At 54.5% G+C, this 12867-nt stretch overlaps 1 protein-coding gene across 1 annotated transcript in view; it reads left to right on the top strand.

Moving 5' to 3' along the window:
- Positions 1–11167, top strand: part of LOC140386546 (C-X-C chemokine receptor type 3-like) — a 53635-nt gene extending 42468 nt beyond the window's left edge. Inside the window, exon 2 of the mRNA XM_072468967.1 lies at positions 9627–11167. Within this exon, the coding sequence (XP_072325068.1) occupies positions 9627–10736 (1110 nt within the window). The 3' untranslated portion in view covers positions 10737–11167. The remainder of the gene's footprint in view (positions 1–9626) is intronic.
- Positions 11168–12867: the final 1700 nt, after the last annotated feature.

The raw sequence follows: 12867 nt of genomic DNA, 5'->3' as shown, positions 1-12867 counted from the left end.
AGGTACGGGGGTAGTCCCTGCCTGCGGGCTCCGCCCAGTAGGCGGAGTATAAATATGTGTGCTCCCAGTACAGCAGCCATTTCGCCAGCTGCTGTAGGAGGCCACATATCTTAGAGTAATAAAGCCTCAGTTGTATTCAACTCTCGTCTCTATGCAATTGATCGTGCAACAAGTTATTACTCTAAGATGTTCAGAAGATGGACCCCCGCATCAAGCCGGATCGCCTGCAGCTGGATCCGGAAGCTCAGAAGATCCAGATCCTCTACTCGCGGCTGAGCTCCAATGTTTTTCCGCTTATCCAGAACGTGCCGACCTATGATGAAGCCATGGCGCTACTGAAAGAGAATTACGCCCAGCAGACGAACACGCTCTTCACCAGACACGTACTCTCTACTCGCAGTCAACTCCCTGGTGAGTCCGTAGAAGATTTCTGGCGTGTCTGAATTCCCCTAGTCAGAGACTGTGACAGTCAGGCCGTTACGGCCACGGAACATTCAAACCTCCTCATGCGGGACGCCTTCGTTACGGGGATAGGGTCAGACCTCATACGCCAGCGACTTTTAGAGGGGGCCACGCTGGACCTCGCAGCAACAAAAAAACTGGCGCTATTGCTGACGGTCGCCTTGCGCAATATTCAGGCCTACACCCCCAGCCGCGTGGCCCACCCCTCCTACGCATTGTGCACTCCACTGACGGCCGCCCCACCAGGGGCCTCACCCAGCCTATCCTACACCTGTGCCACGCACCAGCCAGCCAACCCCGGGGGCCCCCGATGTTACTTCTGCGGCAACAGAAACACCCCTGCCAACGCTGCCCGACCCGAAGCGCCCTTTGCAAGGCCTGTGGCAAGAAGGGGCACTTTGCTGCATTGTGCCAGGCCCGCTCAGTCGCCACTATCGCTCCGACCCCCCTCACGTACGGACAGTGGGCGCTGCCATCTTCCCCTCCTCGGACCACGTGCATACATCTTGTCCACCCCAAGAACATCAGGCACCGCCATCTTGTCTCCCCCACGGCACATGGGCACCACCATCGTTCCAGGACCCGTGCCCCCCGGGCACTCCATCGTTCAACACCAGCGACGACCAGCCACGACTCGCCTTGGTCACGATCGACCAGTCTCGCCCGCACAATCTAGCCACCGCCTCGACAAGCGTGAAGATCGATGGGCACGAGACCTCTTACCTGCTGGACTCCGGGAGCACCGAAAGCTTCATCCATCCCGATACGGTAAGGCGCTGCTCCCTCGCGGTACACCCCACCAATCAGAGAATCTCCCTGGCCTCCGGCTCCCACCTCGTGGCGATCGGGGGGTACTGTACAGCCACGCTCACCGTCCAGGGCGTAGAATTCAGCGGCTTCCGCCTCTACGTCCTCCCCAACCTCTGCGCTGCCCTGCTACTCGGCCTGGACTTCCAGTGTAACCTCCAGAGCCTAACACTGAAATTCGGCGGGCCCCTACCACCCCTTACTGTGTGCGGCCTCACGACCCTAAAGGTCGAACCACCTTCCCTATTCGCAAACCTAACCCCGGATTGCAAACCCGTCGCCACCAGGAGCAGACGGCACAGCACCCAGGACAGGACCTTCATCAGGTCAGAGGTCCAGCGGCTGCTTCGGGAAGGCATCATCGAGGCGAGCAACAGCCCCTGGTGAGCTCAAGTGGTAGTGGTGAAAACTGGGGAGAAACACAGAATGGTCGTGGACTACAGCCAGACCATCAATCGGTACACACAGCTCGACGCGTACCCCCTCCCACACATATCTGATATGGTCAATCAGATTACACAATACCGGATCTTCTCAACTGTTGACCTCAAATCCGCCTACCACCAGCTCCCCATCCGTAAGGCGGACCGCCCATAGAATCATAGAATTTACAGTGCAGAAGGAGGCCATTCGGCCCATCGAGTCTGCACCGGCTCTTGGAAAGAGCACCCTACCCAAGGTCCTACACCTTACCCATCTCATCACCCTACTCATACACTGCCTTCGAGGCAGATGGCCGTCTCTACCAGTTTCTCAGGGTTCCCTTCAGCGTCACCAACGGGGTCTCGGTCTTCCAAAGGGAGATGAACCGAATGGTCGACCAGTACGGGTTGCGGGCCACTTTCCCGTACCTAGACAATGTCACCATCTGCGGCCACGATCAGCAGGACCACGATGCCAACCTTGCCAAATTTTTCCACACCGCCACGACCACGATTTCTAAACCTCAACTATAACAAGGAGAAGTGCGTATTCAGCACAAACCGCTTAGCCATCCTCGGCTATGTGGTCCAGAACGGAGTTCTGGGGCTCGACCCCGACCTCATGCGCCCCCTCATGGAGCTCCCCCTCCCCGCTGCCCCAAGGCCCTCAAATGCTGCCTGGGGTTCTTTTCTTACTCCGCCCAGTGGGTCCCAAACTATGCGGACAAGGCCCGCCCATTCATCCAGTCCACCCGTTTTCCCCTGACGGCCGAGGCTCAACATGTCTTCAACCGTATTAGAGCTGATATCGCCAAGGCCGCGATGCACGCAGTGGACGAGACGTTGCTCTTTCAAGTGGAGAGCGCCGTCTGCCGCCACACTCAACCAGGCAGGCAGGCCCGTGGCATTCTTTTCCCACACCCTTCATGCCTCCGAAATTCGGCACTCCTCCGTCGAAAAAGAGGCCCAAGCCATCGTTGAAGCTGTGCAGCATTGGAGGCATTACCTGGCCGGCAGGAGATTCACTCTCCTCACTGACCAACGGTCGGTAGCTTTCATGTTCAATAACACACAGCGGGGCAAGATCAAAAATGATAAAATCTTGATGTGGAGAATCGAGCTCTCCAGCTACAACTACGAGATTTTGTATCGCCCCGGTAAACTCAACGAGCCCCCAGATGCCCTATCCCGAGGTACATGTGCCAGCGAACAAGTAGACCGACTCCGGACCCTGCACGATAACCTTTGTCACCCGGGAGTCACACGGTTGTACCACTTCATAAAGGCCCGCAATCTGCACTACTCCCGTATCAGCCTCCCCGAACAGGCGCCGGAATGTGGCGACTAGGGACTTTTCACAGTAACTTCATTTGAAGCCTACTTGTGACAATAAGCGATTTTCATTTCATTTCATTTCATACTCCGTTGAGGAAGTCAGGGCAATCACCAGCGACTGACTGGTCTGTGCGGAGTGCAAACTGCACTTCTACCAGCCGGACCGCGCATGCCTGGTGAAGGCCTCCCGCCCCTTTGAACGCCTCAGCATGGATTTCAAAGGGCCCCTCCCGTCCACCGACCATAACACGTATTTCCTCAGTGTGGTTGATGAGTACTCCAGATTCCCCTTCGCCATCCCATGCCCCGACATGACATCTGCCACCGTCATCAAAGCCCTCAACACCATCTTCTCGCTGTTCGGCTTCCGCGCCTACATCCACAGCGACAGGGGATCCTCATTCATGAGCGATGAGGTGCATCAGTTCCTGCTGAGCAGGGGTATCTGAGTAAAATAAGGTATTCGAGGCAAGGTACTAACATGGATTGACAATTGGCTGTCAGGCAGAAGGCAGAGAGTTGGGATGGCAACCGATGACGAGTGGTGTCCCGCAGGGTTCAGTGTTGGGGCCACAGCTGTTCTCTTTATATATTAACGATCTAGATGACGGGACTGGGGGCATTCTGGCTAAGTTTGCCGATGATACAAAGATAGGCGGAGGGGCAGGTAGTATGGAGGAGGTGGGGAGTCTGCAGAAAGATTTAGACAGTTTAGGAGAATGGTCTAAGAAATGGCTGATGAAATTCAACGTGGGCAAGTGCGAGGTCTTGCACTTTGGAAAAAAGAATAGATGCATGGACTATTTTCTAAACGGTGACAAAATTCATAATGCTGAAGTGCAAAGGGACTTGGGGGTCCTAGTCCAGGATTCTCTAAGGTAAACTTGCAGGTTGAGTCCGTAATTAAGAAAGCAAATGCAATGTTGTCATTTATCTCAAGAGGCTTGGAATATAAAAGCAGGGCTGTACTTCTGAAGCTTTATAAAGCATTAGTTAGGCCCCATTTAGAATACTGTGAGCAATTTTGGGCCCCACACCTCAGGAAGGATATACTGGCACTGGAGCGGGTCCAGCGGAGATTCACACAGATGATCCAGGAATGGTAGGCCTAACATACGATGAACGTCTGAGGATCCTGGGATTATATTCATTGGAGTTTAGGAGGTTGAGGGGAGATCTAACAGAAACTTACAAGATAATGGATGGCTTAGGGAAGTTGTTTCCATTATCAGGGGAGACGAGGACTCGGGGGCACAGCCTTAGAATAAAAGGGAGTCACTTTAGAACAGAGATGAGGAGAAATTTCTTCAGCCAGAGAGTGGTGGGTCTGTGGAATTCATTGCCACAGAGGGCGGTGGAGGCCGGGACGTTGAGTGTCTTTAAGACAGAAGTTGATAAATTCTTGATTTCTCGAGGAATTAAGGGCTATGGAGAGCGGGTAAATGGAGTTGAAATCAGCCATGATTGAATGGTGGAGTGGACTCGATGGGCCGAATGGCCTTACTTCTGCTCCTATGTCTTATGGCCTTATGGGTATCGCCTCCAGCAGGACGACCAGCTATAACCCCCGGGGAAACAGGCAGGTGGAGAGGGAGAAAGGGACAGTCTGTAGGGCAGTCCAACTGGCCCTACGGTCCAGAAATCTCCCGGTCTCCCACTGGCAGGAGGTCCTCCCCGACACACTGCACTCCATTCGGTCGCTCCTATGCACTGCGACTAATGACACACACCATGAACGTCTCTTTGCCTTCCCCAGGAAGTCCACATCCGGGGTGTCGCTCCCGACTTGGCTCGCAGCTCCAGGACCCGTACTCCTCCGTAAGCACGTCCGACTCCACAAGGCAGACCCGTTGGTTGAGACGGTGCAGTTACTCCACGCTAACCCCCAGTCTGCCTACATAGTGTACCCCGACGGCCGCCAGGATACTGTCTCCCTCAGGGACTTGGCACCAGCAGGTTCCACACACACACCCCTCCGGCCCGGCTCCACCCCCCTCCCCCGGCGCACCCAGCAGCAACTCCCTCAGGACCATCCGTCCTCCCCCTGCCCACGCCCGAGGATGAAGATGATTTCGGCACGCTCCGGGACTCACCGAGGACCAGACCAACACCGGAATCGCCGCCACCACTGCGTCGCTCCCAACGCCACATCAAGGCCCCGGACCGGCTAAATCTATAATTGATTCAGGACTATCAAACCACCTTGTATTGGACTTCAAAAATTTTTTTTGCCTCTGTATATTAAACTTGTTCTGTATATAGTTCTCCGCCACCCCCGCCGGACTCAATTTTAACAGGGGGTGAATGTGGTAATCACCACTGTTGTATATATTAGGAGATTTGTGGTCAGACCCTGTACTACAGATACGGGGGTAGTCCCTGCCTGCTGGCTCCGCCCAGTAGGCGGAGTATAAATATGCGTGCTCCCAGTACAGCAGCCATTTCGCCAGCTGCTGTAGGAGGCCACACATCTTAGAGTAATAAAGCCTCAGTTGTATTCAACTCTCGTCTCTGTGCAATTGATCGTGCATCACCAATCAAGCCCAAGCACATACACACGCACACATACACATGCACGCACACACACATACATGTATACATATGCACACACACACATATATACACACAGATACACACAGGCACATGCACACACACATATGCACACACAAACACACACACACCTATGCACGCACACACATGTATACACACACAAACACACACAGACACCCACACACACACACATGCACACACATACATACACACACACACACACATACACAGCTCCTACATAAAGTCATAGAAATGAACAAGCATTGAGCAGGCTGTATATTGCTGACTATTTCTGTGCTTCCTCTTGCTGTGTGGTTAGCGTGACAGAGCCGTTCTGCGGAGCCTCTGTTGGTCACCTGAGACCCAGGCAGCAGACAATCCAATCCACACATGGGTCAGCATGAAGGCAAGTTCTAAACGTTGCTGAAATAATTATTCGGCAGCGCCATGCACACCCGAGGCACAGCCCAAAGCGTTTCCAGACAACGATGACCGGTCCAAAGTGTGGTCATTCGTTGAATGTAGGAATTTGCGCACATCAAGGTCCCTCAGACAGGTACATGATGCAGAGCACGCAGCCTCCCATCGGGCAGCAGTCTCGTCTCCGGATCGCAAGGTTCCGGGTTTCTGTCCCATTCCAGGGTTTGAGAGTGTGGTAAACCACGGTATTGCATTGTATCGCATTGTGTTGTGTTGTGCATGCCTGGGCTTGTCCAGGCTGTCTCTGCCTGTGCTCCTCCCCTCAGGCTTATGTATAAAGGTGGCAAGTCTCCGCCTCCGACCCAGTTCGGGTCCAGAGGCAGGAGGCTTGCTGTTTAGTGTATTAAAGCCTCAGATACATTCATCACTCATCATGTGCTTATTGAAGGTGCATCAGGGAGCAGCAAATTGGGATGACCTGGAAGTAGAGTATTGAGTAAGTGCCGCAATGTCAGAGGGTCAGTACTAAGCGAGTGCCGCACTCTCAGAGGATCAGCACTGAGGGAGTGCCACACTGTCAGAGGATCAGCATTGAGGGAGTGCCACACTGTCAGAGGATCAGCATTGAGGGAGTGCCGCTCTGTCAGAGGATCAGCATTGAGGGAGTGCCACACTGTCAGAGGATCAGCATTGAGGGAGTGCCGCACTGTCAGAGGATCAGCATTGAGGGAGTGCCGCACTGTCAGAGGGTCAGTAATGAGGGGGAACAGAACTGTCAGAGGGTCAGTACTGAGGGAGTGCTACACTGTCAGAGAGTCAGTACTGTGGGAACGCTGAACTCTCAGAGGGACAATACTGAGGGAATGCTGCACTTCCAGAGGTCAATACGAAGGGAGATAATAATGATAATGGTAATTTTTATTGTTGTCACAAGTAGGCTTACATTAACATTGCAAGGAAATTACTGTGAAAAGCCCCTGGTCGCCACACTCCGGCACCTGCTCAGGTGCACTGAGGGAGAATTCAGAATGTCCAATTCTCCTAACAAACCCATCTTTCGGAACTTGTGTGAGGAAACCGGAACACCCGAAAGAAACCCACGCAGACACAGGGAGAACGTGAAGATACTGCACAGCCGGTGACCCAAACGGGGATTCGAACCCAGTCGCCTGGCGCTGTGAAGCAACAGTGCTAACCACTGTGCTACCATGCCGTCCATAGAGCTGCACTGTCAGAGGGTCATGACTGAGAGAGTCCTACATAGTCAGAAAGTCAGTACTGAGGGAGTGCTGCATTGTCGGAGGGTCAGCACTGAAGGAGAGCTGCACTGTCAGAGGGTCAGTACAGAGGGAGTGCTGCACTGTCAGAGGGTCAGTACTGAGGGAGTGCTGCACTGTCAGAGGGTCAGTACTGAGGGAGTGCTGCACTGTCAGGGTCAGTACTGAGGGAGTGCTGCACTGTCAGAGGGTCAGTACTGAGGGAGTGCTGCACTGTCAGAGGGTCAGTACTGAGGGAGTGCTGCATTGTCAGAGGGTCAGTACTGAGGGAGTGCTGCACTGTCAGAGGGTCAGTCCTGAGGGAGTGCTGCATTGTCGGAGGGTCAGTACTGAGGGAGTGCTGCACTGTCAGAGGGTCAGTCCTGAGGGAGTGCTGCACTGTCGGAGGGTCAGTACTGAGGGAGTGCTGCACTGTCAGAGGGTCAGTACTGAGGGAGTGCTGCATTGTCAGAGGGTCAGTGCTGAGGAAGTGCTGCACTGTCAGAGGGTCAGTACTGAGGGAGTGCTGCACTGTCAGAGTGTCAGTACTGAGGGAGTGCTGCACTGTCAGAGGGTCAGTACTGAGGGAGTGCTGCACTGTCAGAGGGTTAGTACTGAGGGAGTCGCTGCACTGTCAGAGGGTCAGTACTGAGGGAGTGCTGCAGTGTCAGAGGGTCAGTACTGAGGGAGCGCTGCACTGTCAGAGGTTCAGTCCTGAGGGAGTGCTGCACTGTCAGAGGGTCAGTACTGAGGGAGTGCTGCATTGTCAGAGGGTCAGTGCTGAGGGAGTGCTGCACTGTCAGAGAGTCAGTACTGTGGGAGTGCTGCACTGTCAGAGGGTCAGTACTGAGGGAGTGCTGCACTGTCAGAGGGTCAGTCCTGAAGGAGTGCTGCACTGTCAGAGGGTCAGTACTGAGGGAGTGCTGCATTGTCAGAGGGTCAGTGCTGAGGGAGTGCTGCACTGTCAGAGAGTCAGTACTGAGGGAGTGCTGCACTGTCAGAGGGACAGTACTGAGGGAGTGCTGCACTGTCAGAGGGTAAGTACTGAGGGAGTGCTGCACTGTCAGAGGGTTAGTACTGAGGGAGTCGCTGCACTGTCAGAGGGTCAGTACTGAGGGAGTGCTGCAGTGTCAGAGGGTCAGTACTGAGGGAGCGCTGCACTGTCAGAGGGTCAGTCCTGAGGGAGTGCTGCACTGTCAGAGGGTCAGTACTGAGGGAGTGCTGCATTGTCAGAGGGTCAGTGCTGAGGGAGTGCTGCACTGTCAGAGAGTCAGTACTGTGGGAGTGCTGCACTGTCAGAGGGTCAGTACTGAGGGAGTGCTGCACTGTCAGAGGGTCAGTCCTGAAGGAGTGCTGCACTGTCAGAGGGTCAGTACCGAGGGAGTGCTGCATTGTCAGAGGGTCAGTGCTGAGGGAGTGCTGCACTGTCAGAGAGTCAGTACTGTGGGAGTGCTGCACTGTCAGAGGGTCAGTACTGAGGGAGTGCTGCACTGTCAGAGGGTCAGTCCTGAAGGAGTGCTGCACTGTCAGAGGGTCAGTACTGAGGGAGTGCTGCATTGTCAGAGGGTCAGTGCTGAGGGAGTGCTGCACTGTCAGAGGGTCAGTACTGAGGGAGAGCTGCACTGTCAGAGGGTCAGTATTGAGGGAATGCTGCACTGTCAGAGAGTCAGTACTGAGGGAGTGCTGCACTGTCAGAGGGACAGTACTGAGGGAGTGCTGCACTGTCAGAGGGACAGTACTGAGGGAGTGCTGCATTGTCGGAAGGCTATTGCCTTTCCGATGCAAGCTTTAGCAGCTGTCCCAGGTGCCTCTTAGGGTTGACAAAAAATATGTGCATTTTTCCTGCCGCAAAGAAAAAGAAAAATGTGTTGCAAAATCCGCTGAGGTTCTCATGGGGTCTGTGGGGGATAACGGAAAGCTCACCTTTCCAGTCAATGCCCCCTTCATCAGATCAGAGATGCCCCCATGACCTGAGCTCAATATCTCTGAACCAACATCACAATAAAAAACCCTGCTGGATGTCACTGTGGTGGTGCTGCTTGTGGGATCTTACTGTGCACACCAGCTGCTGCCTTTCCCACAGTACCCCAACTGGACATTGAAGCACTTTGCCATGTCCGCTCGTTTGGTGTGAGGTGTTACGTCAGCCCAAATGTCAGTTCTCGCTTTTTGTGACCCGGCTTAGCTGTTTTTTTAAAATCTTGCCCATCGAGGGATTAATTTAATATTTGGCGAAACACCTTGCGTTGCTCAATCTGCTGTGTAAAGGCTCGTGTCGGTGATTGTCAGGGTTGTCACAGGACGCGGTTTGAGATTCCAGATGGCCCACAACATGTTTATTTGCATTTTATTTAATGTTTTTGATCTCTTGCAGGATTTTCTTGACCTCCCTGGATTTTTCGATGGGAACTCCAGCTATGACTTTTCGTGGAATGACAGCTATGATCCGTGTGACAACGATGCTGTCTGTTCAGTCGAGCCCTGCGATGCTATTGACAGCCAAATATTTCGCCGTATCTTCATCCCCATCTTCTACTCGGCTATTTTCCTCGTTGGGTTGGTCGGCAACGGGATGGTGGTGTTGGTCCTCACCAGGCACATGCGAAGCCTGGCTGTCACCGAGACCTACATTCTTCACTTGGCCTTGGCTGACCTTCTGCTGGTTGTGGGCATGCCCTTCTGGGCAGCCGAGGCCGTCTGGGGCTGGACCTTCTGGACAGCGACATGCAAGATTGTGGGCGCCCTGTACAACGTCAGCTTCTACGGCAGCATCTACCTGCTGGTCTGCATCAGCTTTGACCGCTACCTGTCCATTGTGCACGCGGTCCAGATGTACAAGAGGCGCCGGCCGTGGCAGATCTCCCTCAGCTGCCTCACCGTGTGGGTCATCTGTCTCCTGCTGGCCATTCCCGACGTCATCTACCTGAGGCCGATCGGGACCAACGGCTCCTTCAAATGTGCTCATGGCTACGAGGCAGACCAGACCAAAGCTTGGATTGTGACCCTGCGCTTTTTCTACCACATCACCGGCTTCCTCGCCCCACTGCTCGTCATGGCCTACTGCTACCTCAACATCGTTGTCACCCTCAAGCAGTCCCAAAACCTTCAGCGGCGGAAGGAATGCCGGGCCATCAAGGTCATCATGGTGGTGGTGCTCGCCTTCCTGGTGTGCTGGACCCCGTACAACGTGACCATGTTTGTGGAGACCCTGCACCGGCTGGGGGCCATCGGGCGGGACTGCCAGATGGAGGGCCGCCTCGACACTGGCTACTCCCTCACAGGCTGCCTGGGCAACGTGCACTGCTGCCTCAACCCCTTCCTGTACGCCTTCGTCGGAGTCAAATTCCGCAGGCAGCTGCTGGAGACCCTCCGCGAGGGGGGCTGCGTCAGCCACAGCTTTGTGAAGAGATGGAGCCAACCGGGCCGGCGCCACTCGGTCATGACCTTTTCGGAATCCGGGGAAACGTCCTACTCTGGATTCTGAGCACCCGCTTCGAATCCCCCGCCCATCACAGCCCACCTCCCCTGGGTGATGTTGAGGGAGGGAAGGGGATGGGGGAAGGAAGCTGAGGCGTGGGAGGGGGCTGGTTAGGAGGCGGTGATGCCGTTGAGTGGAGAGAGACTGATTCATCAATGGGGCAGCAGCAATGAGCGACTTCACTGAATGCGGGTCGAATGGGAAGACTGTATCATACCAGTACTGTACTCCAGTGTTACACAGGGACAGACCTGTCCCCACCAGTACTGTACTCCAGTGTTACACAGGGACAGACCTGTCCCCACCAGTACTGTACTCCAGTGTTACACAGGGACAGACCTGTCCCCACCAGTACTGTACCCCAGTGTTACACAGTGACAGACCTGTCCCCACCAGTACTGTACCCCAGTGTTATACAGTGACAGACCTGTCCCCACCAGTACTGTACCCCAGTGTTATACAGTGACAGACCTGTCCCCACCAGTACTGTACTCCAGTGTTATACAGTGACAGACCTGTCCCCACCAGTACTGTACTCCAGTGTTACACAGGGACAGACCTGTCCCCACCAGTACTGTACTCCAGTGTTACACAGGGACAGACCTGTCCCCACCAGTACTGTACCCCAGTGTTACACAGGGAGAGACCTGTCCCCACCAGTACTGTACCCCAGTGTTACACAGGGAGAGACCTGTCCCCACCAGTACTGTACACCAGTGTTACACAGGGACAGACCTGTCCCCACCAGTACTGTACTCGTGTTACACAGGGACAGACCTGTCCCCACCAGTACTGTACTCCAGTGTTACACAGGGACAGACCTGTCCCCACCAGTACTGTACCCCAGTGTTACACAGGGAGAGACATGTCCCCACCAGTACTGTACCCCAGTGTTACACAGGGAGAGACCTGTCCCCACCAGTACTGTACCCCAGTGTTACACAGGGACAGACCTGTCCCCACCAGTACTGTACTCCAGTGTTACACAGGGACAGACCTGTCCCCACCAGTACAGTACCCCAGTGTTATACAGTGACAGACCTGTCCCCACCAGTACTGTACCCCAGTGTTACACAGGGACAGACCTGTCCCCACCAGTACTGTACCCCAGTGTTACACAGGGACAGACCTGTCCCCACCAGTACTGTACCCCAGTGTTACACAGGGAGAGACCTGTCCCCACCAGTACTGTACTCCAGTGTTACACAGGGACATACCTGTCCCCACCAGTACTGTACTCCAGTGTTACACAGGGACAGACCTGTCCCCACCAGTACTGTACCCCAGTGTTACACAGGGACAGACCTGTCCCCACAAGTACTGTACCCCAGTGTTACACAGGGAGAGACCTGTCCCCACCAGTACTGTACTCCAGTGTTACACAGGGACAGACCTGTCCCCACCAGTACTGTACCCCAGTGTTACACAGGGACAGACCTGTCCCTACAAGTACTGTACCCCAGTATTACACAGGGAGAGACCTGTCCCCACCAGTACTGTACCCCAGTGTTACACAGGGACAGACCTGTCCCCACCAGTACTGTACCCCAGTGTTACACAGGGAGAGACCTGTCCCCACCAGTACTGTACCCCAGTGTTACACAGGGACAGACCTGTCCCCACCAGTACGGTACCCCAGTGTTACACAGGGAGAGACCTGTCCCCACCAGTACTGTACCCCAGTTTTACACAGGGAGAGACCTGTCCCCACCAGTACTGTACTCCAGTGTTATACAGGGACAGACCTGTCCCCACCAGTACTGTACTCCAGTGTTATACAGGGACAGACCTGTCCCCACCGGTACTGTATCCCAGTGTTGCACAGTGACAGACCTGTCCCCACCAGTACTGTACCCCAGTGTTACACAGGGAGAGACCTGTCCCCACCAGTACCGTAACCCAATGTTATACAGGGACATACCTGTACCCACCGGTTCTGTACTCCAGTGTTACACAGGGACAGACCTGTCCCCATCAGTACTGTAACCCAATGTTATACAGGGAGAGACCTGTCCCCACCAGTACTGTACTCCAGTGTTATACAGGGACAGACCTGTTCCCACCAGTACACTACCCCAGTGTTATACAGTGACAGACCTGTATCCACCAAACTGTACCCCAGTGTTATACAGGGACA

The sequence above is a fragment of the Scyliorhinus torazame genome, chromosome 12 (genome assembly GCF_047496885.1).
Source record: "Scyliorhinus torazame isolate Kashiwa2021f chromosome 12, sScyTor2.1, whole genome shotgun sequence".
Taxonomy (NCBI): Eukaryota; Metazoa; Chordata; class Chondrichthyes; order Carcharhiniformes; family Scyliorhinidae; genus Scyliorhinus; species Scyliorhinus torazame.
The sequence above is the reverse complement of the archived record's forward strand: the minus strand, read 5'-3'. Positions and strand labels throughout refer to the sequence as shown.